The sequence below is a fragment of the Bos mutus genome, chromosome 18 (assembly GCF_027580195.1).
Source record: "Bos mutus isolate GX-2022 chromosome 18, NWIPB_WYAK_1.1, whole genome shotgun sequence".
Lineage (NCBI taxonomy): Eukaryota > Metazoa > Chordata > Mammalia > Artiodactyla > Bovidae > Bos > Bos mutus.
In genome coordinates this window covers 23,228,707-23,247,460 of record NC_091634.1, presented here as the reverse complement: position 1 = coordinate 23,247,460, position 18,754 = coordinate 23,228,707, and the positions used below count along the sequence as shown (strand labels likewise).

Genomic DNA, 18,754 nt, shown 5'->3' with positions numbered 1-18,754 from the left:
GTGTCATCTGCATATCTGAGGTTATTGATATTTCTCCTGGCAATCTTGATTCCAGCTTGTGTTTCTTCCAGTCCAGCATTTCTTATGATGTACTCTGCATATAAGTTAAATAAACAGGATGAAATACATATAAATATACAGCCTTGATGTACTCCTTTTCCTCTTTGGAACCAGTCTGTTGTTCCATGTCCAGTTCTAACTGTTGCTTCCTGACCTGCATACAGGTTTCTCAAGAGGCAGGTCAGGTGGTCTGGTATTCCCATCTCTTTCAGAATTTTCCACAGTTTATTGTGATCCACACAGTCAAAGGCTTTGGCATAGTCAATAAAGCAGAAATAGATGTGTTTCTGGAACTCTCTTTCTTTTTTGATGATCCAGTGGATGTTGGCAATTTGATCTCTGGTTCCTCTGCCTTTTCTAAAACCAGCTTGAACATCAGGAAGTTCACGGTTCACATATTGCTGAAGCCTGGCTTGGAGAATTTTGAGCATTACTTTACTAGCATGTGAGATGAGTGCAATTGTGCGGGAGTTTGAGCATTCTTTGGTATTGCCTTTCTTTGGGATTGGAATGAAAACTGACCTTTTCCAGTCCTGTGGCCACTGCTGAGTTTTCCACTCCACCGAACTCAAGGAAGCAGTATTTAAGATTACTATTTAAGTATAGGTGTTAGTCGCTCAGTCATGTCTGATTCTTTGTATCCCCAAGGACTGTGGCCCACCAGGTTCCTCTGTCTATGGAATTCTCCAGGCAAGAATACTGGTGGAGTGGGTAGCCATTCCCTTCTCCAGGGGATCTTCCCAAACCAGGGATTGATTCTCTATTGTCTGAGCGAAATGAATATACACATAGGGAGCATCCATATTACCCTCCCAGCCCATGAGTGTGTTCATCCACCAGGAAGCTTCAGTACAGAGTTTTTGTTATAGGGTAGGATTGATTGATTTAATCATTGATCTTGTGCTTGAACTCAAATTTAAATCCCCAGCCCTCTCCTCCCCCAAGATTGGGCTCATGTCAAGCCCCAAGCCTCTCTTCAGGAGGTTGGGCTTTCTGTGACCAGCTCCCATCCTGTGTCAGCTCATCTCTTAGCATAAACTGAGAGGTGATCCAAGGCGCTTGTGAATAACTAAGACACTCCCATTACTCAGGAAATTTCAAGAATTTAGAATCCCCCTCACAGAAACCAGGGACTACAAAGACTAGCAGGATTCTTATACAACAGTGATGCATAAAAATAGTGTATCTTTGAAATGAGGATGTATCAGACTAACTATGTATAGTAATTTTAAAACATAACTTTTTACATTCCTGGTATAAGTTAACATAGGAAATACTTTGAGCTCTCTTCTGCATAAGTTATTTTAACTACTTTTAAAAATAATATTGTTTGCCTAAAGGCGAGGCTTTGTAAGGACATTGACATAGGTTCAAACCCTGATGTCATATGTACTAATTATGCAACTCTCTCTTTTAGTTATTTCCTAGTTTTGTAAAATGTGAGACACTTCTAGCATAGTGTCAGATGTGGAGTAAACATTCATCAAAGTATCCTTGTTTTCTGTATCATTATATGTATTGTTGGTCTTAAAAGTTTGCAGATTTTACCTTATTGGCCAGAGATTGAGTTTTAACCTGACTTTGATGTATAAAATGCTGCTCTGTGCTGTGTTAGGGTCTTGGATACAGTGTGTTGGGTTGTAAGAATGTACTCTCACTATTAACTAGAGTTCTTGTGGAGTGATTGTTGTTGTTTAGTCACTGTAGACCTACTCTTTGGGACCCTGTGGATTGTATAGCACACAGGTTCCTCTGTCTTCCACTGTATCCTGGAGTTTGCTCAGTTTCATGTTCCTTGATGTGGAGTGATCCCTGAAATGAAACTTACTCTTCTCCTTCCTGTAACTTAACTGTGGGCACTGTTCAGAATGACTGTTGGCTAAGAGCTACAAGGGCTACAGTCCATAGGGTTGCAAAGAGTTGGACGTGATTGAAGTGACTTAGCATGCAAGAGCTACAAACACTGTTGATAGCATTATGGTATTGGTTGGCTGGTTTGGAGAAAAATAACCAGATGTACATATATTCAGATTTACAAGGACTGTTGTAGCTTCTGGAAGCCCGAGAAACACACTGTTAACAACAATAGTCTTACTGTCTCTTCTTAAAGCCTTAACGGAAGTATTTCAAATGATGAATGGAACCTTTCTTTGCTAACATATTCTGTCTTACACCTATTTTGCAATAGATGTATTTCCTTTGATTTATGAGAGATTTAACACATAGCTAATTAGCAGCCTGTTAAACTTTTGGAACTTTGAAACACAGAACTGATCCATAAGCATATGATAGCATTTTCCCTCCCCCATACTCTCTACTCCCTTAAGCAGATGAGTTTAATGAGTAAATAGAATTAGTCCCTCATTTTACTTGTTTTTGCAGTTCTTGAAATATTTCTTGTTTGCTCATTTATGCTAAATTGATGAGAGCAGATGTAGAGATTCTCTTAGTTTTTTTCCCTCTCTCCCAGGGAAAATACTTTCTTTTGGTGGAAATAGTTAAAGAGGGTTTCCAAAATCTACAGAGCCTTTTTAGATCAGGAAATCTGATGATGCAAAATATGTTAGGATATTTCTAATTCTCTTGGTTTTCCAGAGAGAAATAAGAAAATTGAGCTGATAAGATAGAGCTTGAAAGTAAAATTTCTTGGTCTTAATATGTGATCATTATAGTTATAGTATATATAGTCATATATATATACCATATATGTGGAATTATAGTTAAATACATTGAACTCTGTATCCAAAAATAATAGCAGTGTTTAGGTAGAATTTGTATTATACTAGGAAGATGTCTTGCCTGGAAAATCCCATGGACGGAGGAGCCTGGTGGGCTGCAGTCCATGAGGTTGCTAAGAGTCGGACACGACTGAGCGACTTCACTTTACTTTTCACTTTCATGCATTGGAGAAGGAAAAGGCAACCCACTCCAGTGTTCTTGCCTGGAGAATCCCAGGGACAGAGGAGCCTGGTAAGAGGCTGTCTATGGGGTCGCACAGAGTCGGACACGACTGAAGCGACTTAGCAGCAGCAGCAGGAAGATGTCTTAGATACATCATAGACCCCGGAATTGTAAAAGACCCTAAAGATCATCTGGCTTGACTTGATTCCTAGAGCAGACTCTTCTAAATTGTCTGTGACAGGTGGCTCTCTCAGAGCTATTTTGATGGACAGTCTGTTTCATTATTGGGCATCTCTAATTATTAAGGTTCTGCCTCATTTTTAATCCAAGTCTACCTGTGCAACTTCTCACTGCTCATAGTCCCTTTCTTTGGATCAGTCTAGACTAAATCTAATAACCATTCTTGACATGGAAAGATGGAGCTGTTTATGCCCGTGGTCACCCTGTCTTCAGCTTAATCCTTCAGCCAGTCTTCCTGTTACATGACTAATTGACCCCTCCAGGATAGTTTATTACAAGTCTCTTAAAATGTATCCTTCTTTGAAGGATTCTACCATTGTATGAGGAAGGTGCTTAATATTGTCACAGCCCTTTGTGGACTTTTCTTTTATTTGATAGGAGATTCATTGTAACTGATGTTTTTATTCTGAAAAGTATATTTTCCATTTCTGTTAGATTCAGTATTTGCTGATCTTTGTAGGCTTTTAGTTTTTTGGTCATTCCCCATGTAGTAGTTCTGAGTTTACAGAAGCTGGAAGTCAGAACTGAGCCAGGAGGGTCAGGAGGGGCCACATCGTGGCTTTTATTTTTATCTTTTTGTTTTTTGGTATGCATCAATATGATTTCCATTTCTACATTATAATTTTATTTTACAGTTGTTTATATTTCACTTTGTAGTATTTTCATTTCATGTTTTTAAAAAGTAAATCTTATTGTCAACTAGTATTTTCTAGTTCTTGAACCACAAAACACAGATCCTTCATGTCTTTATGCCTTGATGGAAGGTGTATCATGTTTCTTGTGATTAATACAGCTCTTAAGTTTTCTAAACAGAATCCTTTTAAAGAGTGATGTTCTTCAAGATCTTTTAAACACATAGGCTTTCCTATACTTGTTTTTTGATTGTTGTTTCAGTTGGGGGAGACATTCTATTTTTATTCTCATTAAAATTTTATTCCGTTCCTAAGAATTTTTTGAATAATAATTGTCAGTACGTTATCGAACACTACTACATGTGAAATAATTTGCTAAGCCCTTTATGTACTGTACGATATCTTCTTATAAGCAAATAAATAAATACTTCTAGTAACAACCCTGTGAGTTAGGCACTGTTGTCATTCATTAGGCTGCTGAGGAATAAGTCAATGAGGTTAAATAATTTGTCTAAGGACACACATGAGCTGATAAGTGGCAGAAGTAAGACTCAGACCCAGGCAGTCTGACTTTTGGAGTTCATGCTCTCAGCTGCTGTACTTGTTATAACTGCTTTCTCCTAAAATAATTGTAAAGGAAGCATTAAGTTCGTGTGATTTAAAGTATGCAGTATCCCCAGAAGCCACAAATGATTACTGACATTCTGGCTTTTCCTTGCTTTCAGTCATAACCATGAAACAGAATGATTTCTGGGTAATTACTGGGCAGTTTCATTCCTAACTTTTTTGGAAAAATCCATCTATGAAGCCAGAGGTCAGCAACCCAAAGTCTCCATTTTTAATTGTGTTCCAGCTTATGTGAAATCAGTTATGGGCGAGTATAATCTTTTACACCTCATAGTTTTGATGCCTTTAAGTTTGAACCAGAGATTCTCAAAGGACCATCTGGGGTCTCTAAGATTCTTTAAAGAGGTTCATGAGGTCAAAACTATTTCATAATAATAATGGGGTATTAATTTTCTTTTTAATTCTCAGTCTCATAAGCATACATTGGAGATTTCTAGAGACTACACATCTTAGAGCTTATCTGCCTTCAGTTATCCAGTTATTAAATAGATTTACAAAGTGCTGAACAGTATAAATGTTATCACTACATTTGTCCTATTTTGAAAATAACAGTTTTCAGAAAATATTTGTTAACATGTAATGGGTTTATTGTTACTTAAAAATGAATAAATATTTAGAAATTCTTAATTTTAGTTTCTCAGTAAATAAGTAGATAAATGTCAATAGGTAGATAAACCCCATGTAAACAAAAGCTCTTTGGGGGCTTCAAAGACTACAGAGGGATCCTGAGACCAGAAACTTTGAGCACCACTAGTTGTATTGTAAGATATTAAAGAAAATTGATATAGAAGTAAAAATCTAGAGCATATTAGAAGATTTTAAAAATCAAATAAAGTGTGTTTATAGCTTACCAAATATTTTTCTTCTGAATTGTGTAAGCAGGAGACTGGAACCTACCGAACGACCTCTTCAGATTGTTTATGATTACTTATCCAGGCTGGGGTTTGATGACCCTGCACGAATACAAGAGGAGGCAGCAAATCCTGACCTTGGCTGTATGCTCCGATTTTATGGTGGTAAGAATTTTCAGTGGCTTTGTGAATATATTAACTGTTTTAAAAAAACGTTTTGTATTAGGGTATAGCCAGTTAACAATGTTGTGATAGTTTCAGATGAGCAGCAAAGGCACTCAGTCAATCATATACATGAATCCATTCTTCCCCCAGTCTCTCCTCCCATCCAGGCAGCCACATAACATTGAACAGAGTTCCCTGTGCTTTATAGAAGGTCTTTGTTGGTTATCCATTTTAAATATAGCATTAACTATTTTTAATTGATTATTTGTACCTGTAACTTCAGCCTTTTAAAAATATTTTATTCAAAGCTGCCTTAAATTAGGCAGTCAGAAAACAACAGCAAAAGTCTTCTCTTTTTATTTTTGCTCTTTTTGTTCTAGTGTTTTGCTGACTTCCGAATTATTATGTACCTTTGCCACCATCTCGATCAAATTAGAGCTTTAGTTTCAGATTTTTAAATTCCTTATAAGGTTCATGAACTTCTGGACAGTTCAAGAATGTTCAGAAGTAGGTAGTTATTATATATGACTTAGCATTTGATGGACTCATCAGATGTGTATATTGCTGAATTTAGTAAGCTTTATTGTTTTTTAGGGCTGTTTTTCCTTTCAGTGTATGAGTCTTGTACCTCCTTGGTTAAATTTATCCTAAGTACTTTATTCTTTTTTAAAAAAAATTATTTCTTTTTTTATTTTTGGTTGCATTGGGTCTTTCGTTGCTGTGCGCGGGCTTTCTCTAGTTGCAGAGAGCAGGGGCTGGTTCCTAGTTGTGGTGCGTGGGTTTCCATTGCAGTGGTTCTCTTGTTGTGGAGCACAGGCTCTAGGGACGCAGGCTTGAGTAGTTGTAGCTCACAGGCTCTAGAGTGCAGGCTCAGTAGCTGTGGTGCATGGGCTTAGTTGCCCTACAGCATATGGAATTGTCCTGGACTAGGGCTCAAACCTGTGTCGCCTCTGTTGGCAGGTGGATTCTTAAACACTAGACCACCAGGGAAGCCCTGAGATAGTACTCTTTTATTGGCTGAAGCTGTATAGGCTTGAGTCGGGCTGGAAGATTCACTTGTAACCTGGCTCACTCATGTGGCTGTTGGTAAAGGCCCCAGTTTCTCACCAGCTTTTGTCAGGAGATCTCAGTTCCTCGCTATGTGGACCCCTCTCTCAAGGTGTGTAAATATCTTCATGTTGTGGCAGCTAGCTGCCCCCAGCAATGAGACACACACACATGCACATGAGCGTGTGCATACATGTATATGCAAACACACACACCGACTTCAGTTTTTATGACCTAGTTTCATAAGTCACCATTCTTTTTACCACTTTCTGTTCATTAGAATTGTGTCACCAAAAACAGCACACACTGTTGAGTGGGGAATTAGGCCTCACCTTTTGAAGAAAGGAGTATTAAAGAATTTGAAGTATTTTTTGAAGCAAATATTAATAGCTTATCAATCAGCTTTCAATATTTCATGTATAGAGCCTTTGGTGAGTTGCCTTCAGTTAGAATATAGTCTTAATAAGGCGAGGGTCAGAGGGGCCCAAGTTCAGGCCAGTTAGTTTTGATGTGTTTGCCGAATATAAAAGTTGCTCAGTACTTCAAGGGCCGTTGTGCAAATGCCAGTTATCAGTCTTGCTGGTGTGGGTGCTGGGGAAAAATGAGTAGAATGACTCAGTGCAGATTCATGATGTAAAAGCCTTGAAATAACATGTGTGACTAAAGATGAGTGGGTATTATGATTGATCACAGAGATTAAGAGAGTCAGTTAATCAACTCCTTATTATGTATGAGGAAGTGGAGTCTGGGAGGTGTGACTTGCTGGGACTGAATAGTTCAGGTAGCATAGCACCCAGCCTGAGCATTTCTTTATGTCCCATATTCTCTCACAGGTTGTCTGAGACACTTCCATCCAAGGGGCATAAACACGTACAGAAGAAACTAGATACAAAAGAATCACATATTATGTTCCCATTCATTTAAAATTTGAAAACAAGCCAAACTCAGCCGTATTGTTTAGAGATGTGTGACAGGACCACTGTTTGTCCATCAGATCTGCTCTTTCCTTCTTCCGTAACAACACTGGCCTTGACTGCTCAGCTCTACCTCATTCTCAATCTTTTATGCAGTTAGATGTGCACCTGTGACAAAATTTTCATCAGTGGTAAGGAATGAAATTGTTGGGTGCCACTTTTACACCTGGTTCCTAAACCTTCCCATGCAGACTTCTTGTTCTTTTCCTCTCCTGTAGGCTAGGAAGGCAGTCATCTGAGCAACATTGAAGTCATGTGTTGAAATGGCAAAGCCACCTTCAGCTGGAGTTTCTCAACAGAGTTGACTCCTGGCAACCCATACTGCCCTCCCTAGCAGAGAATTAGATTTCTGTTGAGTTAGATACATTCTTTTTGTTACAGTAGTTAAAACTGCTATAACTAATACATAAGTAGCAAAAATACAAAGAAAACAAGGAAATGATTATTCTAAAAGTCAAGAGAATGGTTGACCTCTAGGGTTGAGGGAGGAAGTGATTCCTACAAGTGGTGTTTTTGAGTCAGTACAAGTGTATACCAGTAGTGGCTATCTATTAAGCAATGACATATAGTGTGATAATTATGATATACTAATCAATTTGGTATATACCTGTTGAGAATATTCTAACTTTTATTCCTATCTAATGTGTATTTCTAGAAATATGTTTCGTTTTTTTTTTTTTTTTTTTTACATAAATCCTATCATTTGGTATTGGTCTTCATGCTGTTTTTCTCCCAGCAGCATTTTGGAGGTCTTTTTTTAAAACTCTTTTACATGCATTTCTTTACGTTGCATACTGTTGAATGTCACGTATGTATTAGAGTTTATATAACAGTTTCCCTAGTGATGGGCTATTTTACGTAGCATTATGGTAAAACTGCATCTTTGTACACCTGTTCTTCAGAGTATATCTTTAAACATGAAATTATTGGGACTTTTAATATTATTAGCATTTAAAGTTTTTACTAATCTGATGGATTAAATGATGGCCTTATTGTTTTAATTTTGCTTCCTTGATTACTAGAATGGTGGAATATTGTTTCATAGTTATAGTAGATCTTAGTTTCTTCTTTGAATTAGCCTTTATATATTTCTGTTTATCTTTTTTCTTATGATCTGAAAGACTTGTGTATATATTCTGAATATAAATCCTCTGGACGCTGTATTTGTGACATATTTTTCTTCCAGCTTGTAACTTGTTTTGTAGTTTTATTTATTGTTTTTTATGGTGCAGAAGACTTACTTAATCATATTTATGAATATTTTCCTTTAATACATTTACATTCCTTTCCTGTCCTAGGTCATAAACATCCTCTATATTTTCTTGAAGTATTTTTATAGTTTTAAAATGTGATATGAGGTAGGAATCTAACTTAATTTTTTTTTTCTCTACTGATAGCCAGTTGTCCCAACAATACTTATGAAATAGCTCATCCTTTTCCTACTGATCTGATGCATTGCCTTTATTAAGTTCCTATATAGGCAGAGGTTTATTTTTGGACTCTATCCTATTACATTGATCTCTTTGTCTAATGCTAATACCAACACTATTTTTTATTAATATACCTACGTGATAGATTGTAATAGATGATGGGGAAGTTCCCCTTTACTGTTCTTCTAGAAAATCAGGAAGGTCTCTAGAAACAGAGAAATCTTTCTGAAGAAGTAGTTTTTGAGTTGGTTCCTTAAAAATGGGTACAATTTCAGTAATCACAAAGGAAAAGGAGGACAGAGGAAGGGTATTAGGAATTTCAGTTCATGTTCTGTGAATCAGATAATTTGAGTCCAGATTGTTCTGGGCCTTGAGTACAATATCAGAAATTTGCCCTTCATTTGACAGATGGTAGAGGAAGTGATGGGATCCAAGTGGGGCTGAGAAAGATGATTCTGGCACCAGAATGGATAATAATTCAGGCTTGAATTAGGGATCCGAAGTAGGGAATGGAAGGAATCATTCATATAGAGACTTTTTGAAGGAATATTAAGTGTTGGTGGTTGATTAAAAAAAGGAGTTGAGGAAGAGATCCTAAGAGGCAAAACTGACTGAGGTTTTGAGCCTGGGTGGCTTTGGGAGAATGACAAGACTTCACTTGTGAGAAGGATCTGGTTTCAGGCAAGTGTAACTGTAAGCAGTGGTAGACATCCAGTTGGAGATGTCTGGCAGGTAGTCAGATATGTGGAACCAGGAGCTTTGGAAATACAGATCTGGGAGTCAGGTACATGGGAGTGTTAAATCTGTGGAAGCTGTTAAAGATTGAAAGTAATACTTAAAATATAGGAAAAGAAGGAGGCTTAAGGCAGGACTTTCATTATATTAATAATGACTATCTTTTATTATATACCCTCACTATGTGCTGAGCACATACTAAGGTGCTGAGCACTTTGTGTACTGTTTTTCAATTCATCCTTACAAGCATTCAGGTAGATATTATATTATTACTCCGGAGAGGTCTTAACTGATTCTAAATCTCATCTTCTTAACCTCTAAGGTACTCTTAGTATTTAGTTGATAGAGAAACAGTTTAGAGAAATAAAAAGGATCCATAAAATGTGAGACCTGGGCAGGACTAGGGATCATCTAATCCAGCTCCTTGGTCTTTAACTTGGGAAATTAAGGCCTAAAAATATATTAATAGAACTTGTTCAGGGTCATGAAACCAGATGGTGGGATTGCTTCACCAACCACTGCTTCCAAGTTTGAAATTTGTTTTGAAGTTTCCTGTTTTACTTTTGCGATGTAAGTAAATGTTTCATTTTTACCCCCGATAATATCAGCCAGTGTTTATTTATCGGTTTAACTTTTTATTTTGAACTAGCTTTAGCTTTTCAGAGCAGTTGGAAAGATAGCACAGAGCGCTCCTGCACAGCCTTCATGCAGTTGCTCGAGCAGTTGTTCTCATATAAACGGTGCTTCGTTTTCCTCTGGCTTCTTTAAAGATTTTTCCTTTGTCTTTAATTTTCAGCAATTTGATTATGAACTGTCTGGGCTTGACTTTCTTTGTGTTCAGCCTGTTTGGGGTTCTCCAGCGTTCCACATGTTCTGTCCAGGTTTTATAGGTGAATTCGATGGGAGAGACAGGGCCGAGTGTGCTTTCTCTAACTCAGAACCAGAACCTTAGTCGTATCTTTTGATTAAAAGAAGTATTTCATTTTGATGGAGTCCAATTTAGCAGTCCTTCCCTTTATTACTTCTAGAAGTTATATTGCTTTACTTTTCAGTTTATATTCACAAAGTCTATGTAACTTCATTTTTTATTGTCTGTTTTGAGTATCATCATGATCTCATGGGCTTATGTATATTTGTTTCAATTCATTGCAGACATTTTTCTTTCTGATGCTTAATTTGTCTCATCTCAGTTCCTGGGAGCTCTTTCAGGTTGCCTTCTGTGTCCTTCCAACATGACCCCAGTTGGGCTACGCAATTGGCTCAGTGGTAAAGAATCTGCTTGTCAGTGCAGGAGCCACAGGAGATGCAGGTTCAATACCTGGATCAGGAAGAGCCCCCGGAAGGGGTAGTGGCAACCCATTCCAGTATTCCTGCTGGGAAAATCCCATGGACAGAGGAGCCTGAGGGGATATAGTCCATGGGGTTGCAAAGAGTCAGACACGACTGAGTGACTAAGCCTAGCCCAGCACAGTCTTTGGTAATATTCCAGATTTTTCCATTAAGTTCTTACACAAAAAGATGTCCTAAGCTGATCTTTTCATCATCTGATTCACACCAGAAATAGGTGATTTTTCTAAGGACTCCTGGTTCATTTTAATGAAACATAATGTTTAGAGATTATACTATGGGCATTGTTAGAGAACTCGCCTTGATTTTTTAGAAACATTTTTTTTTTCTTAAATTATAAAATAATCCATGTTCTTTATGAAAATGAAAGTGTTAGTTGCTCAGACTATAGCCCACCAGGCTTCTCTGTCCGTGGGATTCTCCAGGCAGAAATACTGGAGTGGGTTGCCAGACCCTTCTCCAGGGGATCTTCCTGACCCAGGGATCAAACCTGTGTCTCTTGTATCTCCTGCATTGGCAGGTGGGTTCTTTACCACTAGCGCCACCGGGGAAGCCCCTATTTTCTATTTTCTTTATAGACATTTCAAAGTATACCATAATTTTCCACTTAGTCTTGACTTTTGAGATTGTAAGTCTGTTTTTAACTAGAACTATTAGTCATTCCAAACATTTATTAGAACTTCCTCATTCTGTTTTTTACCACTTTCAGAAGATCAGAGACTTAGCAAACCCTCCAAAAATAATAAGACAGCATATTATTTTGTGTATAAATAACTTATTCCCCCCAAAATTGAATATTCCTTTCTGAGAGTAGCTACAGATAGCTACTATAGAAGCACAAATGAGAAGAAAAGAGCCTTAAAAGGATAAACTTATAGAGTTTCTTAAAATATGATTTGTGGGCCATCTGCATTTAAATTACTTGAGATACTTGTTAAAAACATACTTTCCTTTGTTCCATCCCAGATCCTCTGAATTAAATTCTCTGTGGGTAGGTCTTGGCGTTCTGCATTGTAAACTAATTCTCAGATAATTCTTGGGCACATAGAAATTGGAGAATCCCTGATCTAAAGGAATTCTACAGTTGAGACTGAGAGGGAACTGGAGAAAACTGGAGTGCTTTTGTAGCTTTGATAGAAACAATAGGGAGGGTGGAGTTGAAGAGTGAGAAGGAAGAAGAACCAAACTCCCCAAGGAACATGGAATTTAGAATATAGATGAAAGGATTGGCCTAGACTGGAAGGAGAAATGGTGGTGTTAACATACAAAGTTTAAAGCTTTGAAGTAAGCCAGACCATTTCCTCATTTTTTATACAGGAAACACACAGTCAAAAGGGTACCATGATGCCCAGGGTTTAATCAATTATGTAATAGTATTGAGTACACCCAGTTTTTTTCACTTCCCAGTCTGTTGCTGTTTGCTCAGCCTCATACTGTTGCTACTTCTGTTCGTTTCTGTGTAGAGTTACTATTTCCAGTAGTACTTTAACCAAGAACATTTCTTCTGTCATAATGCTGTTTTGTTCACTGTTACCTGTCGTGTAAAGTTTTATAAAGGGTGGTAAAAGATAGAGACGCTCTTGCATGTCTGTATCAGCTTCTGCTACCGTGATTGGGATAGTTGATTGAAATATCAGCCAAAAGCTTTTCCTCACAAAGAGCAGGAAGATGGAGGATTGTGTACAGAACTAGTTATTAATTTCTTCCTTCTGCGATAGACTAAGCACAATAGTGGCTGTCTCTTATTCCGTACTTCTTTTGTATCTAAAACCATGATTACTACTTTACATTCATTATCTTAATTTTTTATAAGGACCTCCCAAAGGTAGGTAGTATTAAGATCTGAACTGTATAAATGGGGAATGTCAAGGTCAGTGAGATTATGTAGTTCAAGGAATCAAAGTAAGTAGCAGAACTCAAGTTTGAGTGTCTGACTCCTGAGTCCATGATCTTAACTACTCTGTCATACTGCCTTTCTTTGAGTACATGGGAGCTATGACTGGAAGAAGGATTGACAATGGCATCCGAAATTCACAGTGCTCCCATTATATAACTTCAGGGCTGGACAACATTTTAAGACTGAGAGCTTATTTTGTAATACTTATATTGCTTGGTTACTTAAATCTGTATTAGGGTTGCTGAATGTTGACATGTAATGCTTTCTTTTTCCCTTTCATTATTTTTGTACTACCTTAATGGTGGCTTCTGATGTACTCTTTTATTTTCAGAAAAACCATGCCAGATGGATCATCTGGATCGAATCCTTCTGTCTGGCATCTATAATGTACGCAAGGGAAAGACCCAGCTGCATAAGTGGGCTGAACGCCTGGTTGTTCTCTGTGGCACCTGCCTCATCGTGTCCTCAGTGAAGGATTGTCAGACTGGGAAAATGCACATATTGCCTCTGGTTGGGGGAAAGGTAAGACCCACAAAGATAAATTACTCTTTCTTTGGTCATCTTAATTTAAAAAAAAAAAAAAAAATCACATATGCTTTTCAGAGTTTTTTCCACATCTTTTCAAAGAAGCCATTCTGAACATTATTAAAGATTACATCACAGAGTTTTTGCATTCTTAGGTTTAAATGAAACCGACTCAGGCTAATTTACACATAAAACAAGTTTTTTACATTACAGACCCCCTCAGAGGTCCAAAGACTATGTTGTTGATCAGTTGCTAAGTCGTGTCCGACCGTTGTGACCCCATAGACTGCATCATGCCAGGCTCCTCTGTCCTCCAGCATCTCTTGTAGTTTTCTCAAATTCATGTTCATGGAGACTATCCATGCCCCAGATTCTGCTGCAGAACCCGTCTGTTGAAGAAACCCCTGCTTCCACTGCTAGGCACTAAATGCTGTCAGTAGTACCACCAAGAGTAGCCAGGGGCTGCTGCCACTAGCAGCTGCCTTTGGAAACTAGAAGTAGTGGCTACTTTTGGAAACTAGGCTGCCTTTGGAAACTTAGCATCCTCCACCAAAACAGATTCTTTCCTATTTCTCCTTTTCCCCCATTAGACTGAAATTCAGAGTCTGGAGTGCTCATTAGCTCCTATCAAGCAGCCAGAGAGACCTGCATTTTTTGCGTCTGTGCAAGAGAATTCTCCATGATAGGAAAAGCAGTTCAAAGTCATCAGAGTGATAGATGACTGGAAACAGATAATGCTACTGAGAGAAAATGTCAACTTGTATTTTATATCCAGTTGAATTACTTTGTAAGATTGAAGGCAAAATAGAACATTTTCAGACATTTAAAAATTAATGAGGGACTTACCTGGTGGTCCAGTGGCTAAGACTCGGTGCTTTCACTGGGTTCAGTCCCTGGTCAGGGAACTAAGGTCCTTCAGCTGCACAGCTGAAGGGGGAAAAAAAAAACCAACATAAAACAAATGAGCTGGCATATAACCTCACTGAAAGAACTACTAAACATGTATGTCTAAAAAACAACACCCCTCCAAATAAACAGGGGAAAAAAGAAGAAAACAACAAAGGATCGAAGGAAAGTAAATTCAAAGGAAGGTATAAGATATAAGAACAGATGATGAGTGGAAGATATAAGAATAGATGATGAATGCAAATACTGATAAAATATGGTAGTAAATTTAATACTGATTGTAAAAAGATTTAAATTTTTTTATATTTTAAATATAAATTTCAACAACTAAAGCTCAAACTCCTGAACAGCATTCAGGATTTGGTGATGTGTTCAATGAGGAACATGTGATGCAGTCTTTGGATAAGAGGAAAGAAAGAAAGTGAAAGAACTCTCTCAGTCCTGTTGACTCTTTGCGACCCCGATGGACTGTAGCCTACCAGGCTTCTCTGTCCATGGGATTTTCCAGGCAAGAGTACCAGAGTGGGTTGCAATTCCTTTCTCCAGGGGATCTTCCCAACCCAGGGATCGAATCCGGGTCTCCTGCATTGCAGGCAGATGCTTTACCCTCTGAGCCACCACCAAATAGCTTTACGCTTTGTTAGAAAAATGGTCAAGTACAAACTTAAAAATTTTAAGGATGACTACTAAAAGTAGAGTGGGAAAAGAGAATATAAACTCTGTAATGCTAAAAGAAGGCAGGAAAAGGATTGAGAAAAAGGAGCAAAATAATTAGCATGGTAAGTTATTACATATTATAGTGACATGGAAATAAATCCAAATATTTTCTACTAATTACTGTTTATAGGAGACACACCTAAAACTTAGAAGGTTGAATGTGAAATGATAGAAAAATCACACTAATCAAATAGCAACCAAAAGAAAATTGGTATGGTTATATTAACATCATACAAAGCACATGAAAGTTTGTATGCAACATAGGACTTGTGTCAAGACATTTACAACTTGGTAATAGACAAATAACCTATTTTGGCAAAGTTGAGAAGCAACTGGGAACACAGTCACTTTGGAAAACAGGTTTTTTTTGTTTCTTATAGTTAAAAATCTGCTTTTCAGATGACTGAGCATTTCTCTTAGATACTGAGAAATGAACACAAATATTTCCAAAAAGTATAAGTGAATGGTCTTAGCAATTTTGGTTATAATTGACCCAAACTGGAAGCAACCCAAATGTTCACTGAATGGTAAATTGATAAAACAGATGTGCTGTATCCACATGTGTTGTATTCACTGTGCCACTGAGCAGTGAAAAGACATGAGCTGCTGATACACACAGGAAAAAGGGTGAGTCTCAAAACATTAAGTGGAAAAAGCCAGATGTAAAAGTCTATTTATTGTATGATTCCATTTACGTGAAATTAAAAAAAAAACTGTAGTCATAGAAAAGAAACCAGTGGTCGTACCAGGATATGGAAGAAGGGGATTGGCCGCAAAACAGCCATGAGGGACGTTTTGTGGGTGATGTGGTTGTCCAACTATGTATCTCATCAAATTGTTCACTTAGAGTTTATGAATTAAAAAAAAACACATAAATTTTATGTAAATTATACCTCAGTAAAACTTGTCTCCTGAGAAAGACATTAATGTGCAAAAGCGTTAATAGGGATAAGGAGGCTTACTGGAACCTGATGAGAGGAACATTTTATGTGTATTACCATGTAGTCTCAACATACATATTGCAAAACTTAACAAAATTACTCCGAAGTTGACAAATTAACTTCTAGTGGGAGATTTACAAGCCTTTCTCAGAATTTGACATTATGTGACTATTTTTCTGTGTCAAACATCCCATAAAAAATATCTAGAAGAAAAGATTATTCTAAAGCAATCAGTAATGCCTGTTCTTCATTTCAACAAAGTCCTTTATTTTGACACAAACTCATTGAATTGTGGTGATTTATTACTAATAAAAATAGCCTAGTTGTAAGCATCACAATTGAATGTTATGAATATTATTTAATTTTATTGGATCTTCTTAATATGATTCTTATTAGTTTAAAAGTATTTTGTGTTTCTGCCATTTGGTTCAGTCTTTACTTGGCACCAGAAGTCTAATGATTTATAACTTGGAAGTTTCCAGCTGACTCACCGAGATTCAGTAGCTATGACATACAGAAGTGAGATGTCAGACAAAGATGTAAGCGGTTCCATAGCTATAAAAATACTTCATCTTCATCAATGGTATATAGGCTGGGTTGGTGAAGAAAGCTGTTGTTGTGCTATGAATCCGTACCATCACCCCAAGTGGGACTGGAGGAAGTTCTGACTCTTTCCTCAAGCCCAGTGAAAGAGGTTTCAAAAGAACCCATGGAATCCTGATTCAGGTTCCCTGCAGTAAGGGGGACATAGTGCACTGGTGTCCTGCCTTCTGACCAGGAAGTCTTGAGGATGAGATAGGCTGCTTTAGTGATTGATAGAGCACAGAGCCTAACTCATGTGTTGGGATCCTTGTGTATTCCTTGGGTTTGTTAGTATGTGACCCAACTGGGTTAAGAGGAAACACTAGCCATTGGGTGGGTGGGTGGATTCTCATGTCTGGTGGGGCCACCTGGAGGGGCCAGCAGACATCACTGGAGGACGAGCTGTCAGTGGACCACCAGGTTCCTTCACGTCTGAGGAGAGACTGGTTGCCTATTGGAATAGTATGCGTTAGCCTGGTTAAGGAATCTGTAGGTGAGAAGCCACTAATGGTTGAATTAGGGGGCTGGTATCCAAAGAACCTTCAAAAGGACCTATTGAGGAAGATTATCCCCTTTAAAATCTAGTAGGTCTGGAGAGCATGAAGTCAGGTTATGTCTCTGCTAGTTTATAGTAACCTTTGGGTTTGCATGTTCCCTGTTCTTCATTCTGCCCCATGTTTGTGCTGGACGGGGTCAGAAATGGCTTCTAGCCCATCACCTCGAAAGTAAGAGAGGGGGTGAGTCCAAAGAGGAGGCCAGGGTACCCCTTGCAGGCAGGCAGACAGCTATCTCCAGTGTACCACAGTGGTGGTGAAAAGGTATGGAGCAGTCTTACCTTTGAAGTGAAAACTTTGGCTCTTACCTTGTGGGCCTACAGACTCTCCTGTTCTGAAACTCCCCTGCAGTGGAAGCACAGAATCCTAACCACTGCACCACCAGAGAATTCCCCCTTTGGTTTTTTCTAAACAGCTTTATTGAGATGAAATTCATATACTGTACAGTTAACCCATTTAAAGTATGCAACTCAGTGGCTTTTAGTAAATTCACAGAGTTGGGCAACCGTCATCATAATTGATTTTAGAATACTTCTATGACCCTTTGAAAAGAAATCCTGCACTACTTAGCCTTCATCTCCCCATTCCTTCTCTATCCCCAGGCATCCATTAATCTACTTTCTGTCTCTACAGATTTGCTCATTGTGGACATTTCATATGAATGGAATCATACAATGTATGGTTCTTTATGACTGGCTTCTTTCACTTAGTGTAATGTTTTCAAGGTTCATGTGGGTTGTAGTGTGTATCAGTGTTTTATTCTCATTTATGGCTGAATAGTATTGTATGATGTACTACATTTTGTTTATACATCTACCTGTTGATGAACATTGAGGCTGTTTCTACTTTTTCCTATTATGAATAACTCTGCTGTAATTCACAGAAAATTTTTGTGTGGATGCATTTTTTTCTTGGGTATATACCTAGAAATGGAATTGCTGGGTTACATGGTTGCTGCTACTGCTGCTAAGTCACTTGAGTCGTGTCCGACTCTTGGGACCCCATAGACGGCAGCCCACCAGGCTCCCCCGTCCCTGGGATTCTCCAGGCAAGAACACTGGAGTGGGTTGCCATTTCCTTCTTCAATGCATGAAAGTGAAAAGTGAAAGTGAAGTCCCTCAGTTGTGTCCGACTCTTAGCGACCCCATAGACGGCAGCCCACCAGGCTCCCCCGTCCCTGGGATTCTCCAGGCAAGAACACTGGAGTGGGTTGCCATTTCCTTCTCCAATGCGTGAAAGTGAAAAGTGAAAGGGAAGTTGCTCAGTCGTGTCTGACCCTCAGCGACCCCATGGACTGCAACCTTCCAGGCTCCTCCATCCATGGGATTTTCCAGGCAAGAGTACTGGAGCCTTCTCCGGGATTACATGGTTACTTTTAACCTTTTGAGGAACTCCCCAACTATTTTTCAAAGTGACTGTACCATATTACATTCCCAGATTCAGTTTCCCTGCGTCCCTGCTAATGCTTGTTACCCAACACTTGTTATTATCTGTGTTTTTTATTTTAATCATCCTAGCAGATATGAGGTGGTACCTTGAGGTTTTGATTAGCATTTATCTAATAAATAATGACATAGAGGACTTCCCAGGTGGTACAGTGGTAAAGAATCTGCCTCCCAATGC

General features: G+C 38.3%; 1 protein-coding gene across 3 annotated transcripts in view; it reads left to right on the top strand.

Annotated features, from left to right (window-relative positions):
• PHLPP2 (PH domain and leucine rich repeat protein phosphatase 2) overlaps positions 1-18,754 on the top strand; it is a 63,350-nt gene that overhangs the window by 15,317 nt on the left and 29,279 nt on the right. The window contains exons 3-4 of one of the 3 annotated variants that reach the window (XM_070388049.1): positions 5,343-5,476; positions 13,238-13,428. In XM_070388049.1, coding sequence (XP_070244150.1) covers positions 5,343-5,476; positions 13,238-13,428 — 325 coding nt within the window. Of the gene's footprint in view, positions 1-5,339; positions 5,477-13,237; positions 13,429-18,754 lie in introns of all 3 variants that reach the window. The other 2 variants (XM_070388048.1, XM_070388050.1) reach the window with 2 other exon arrangements.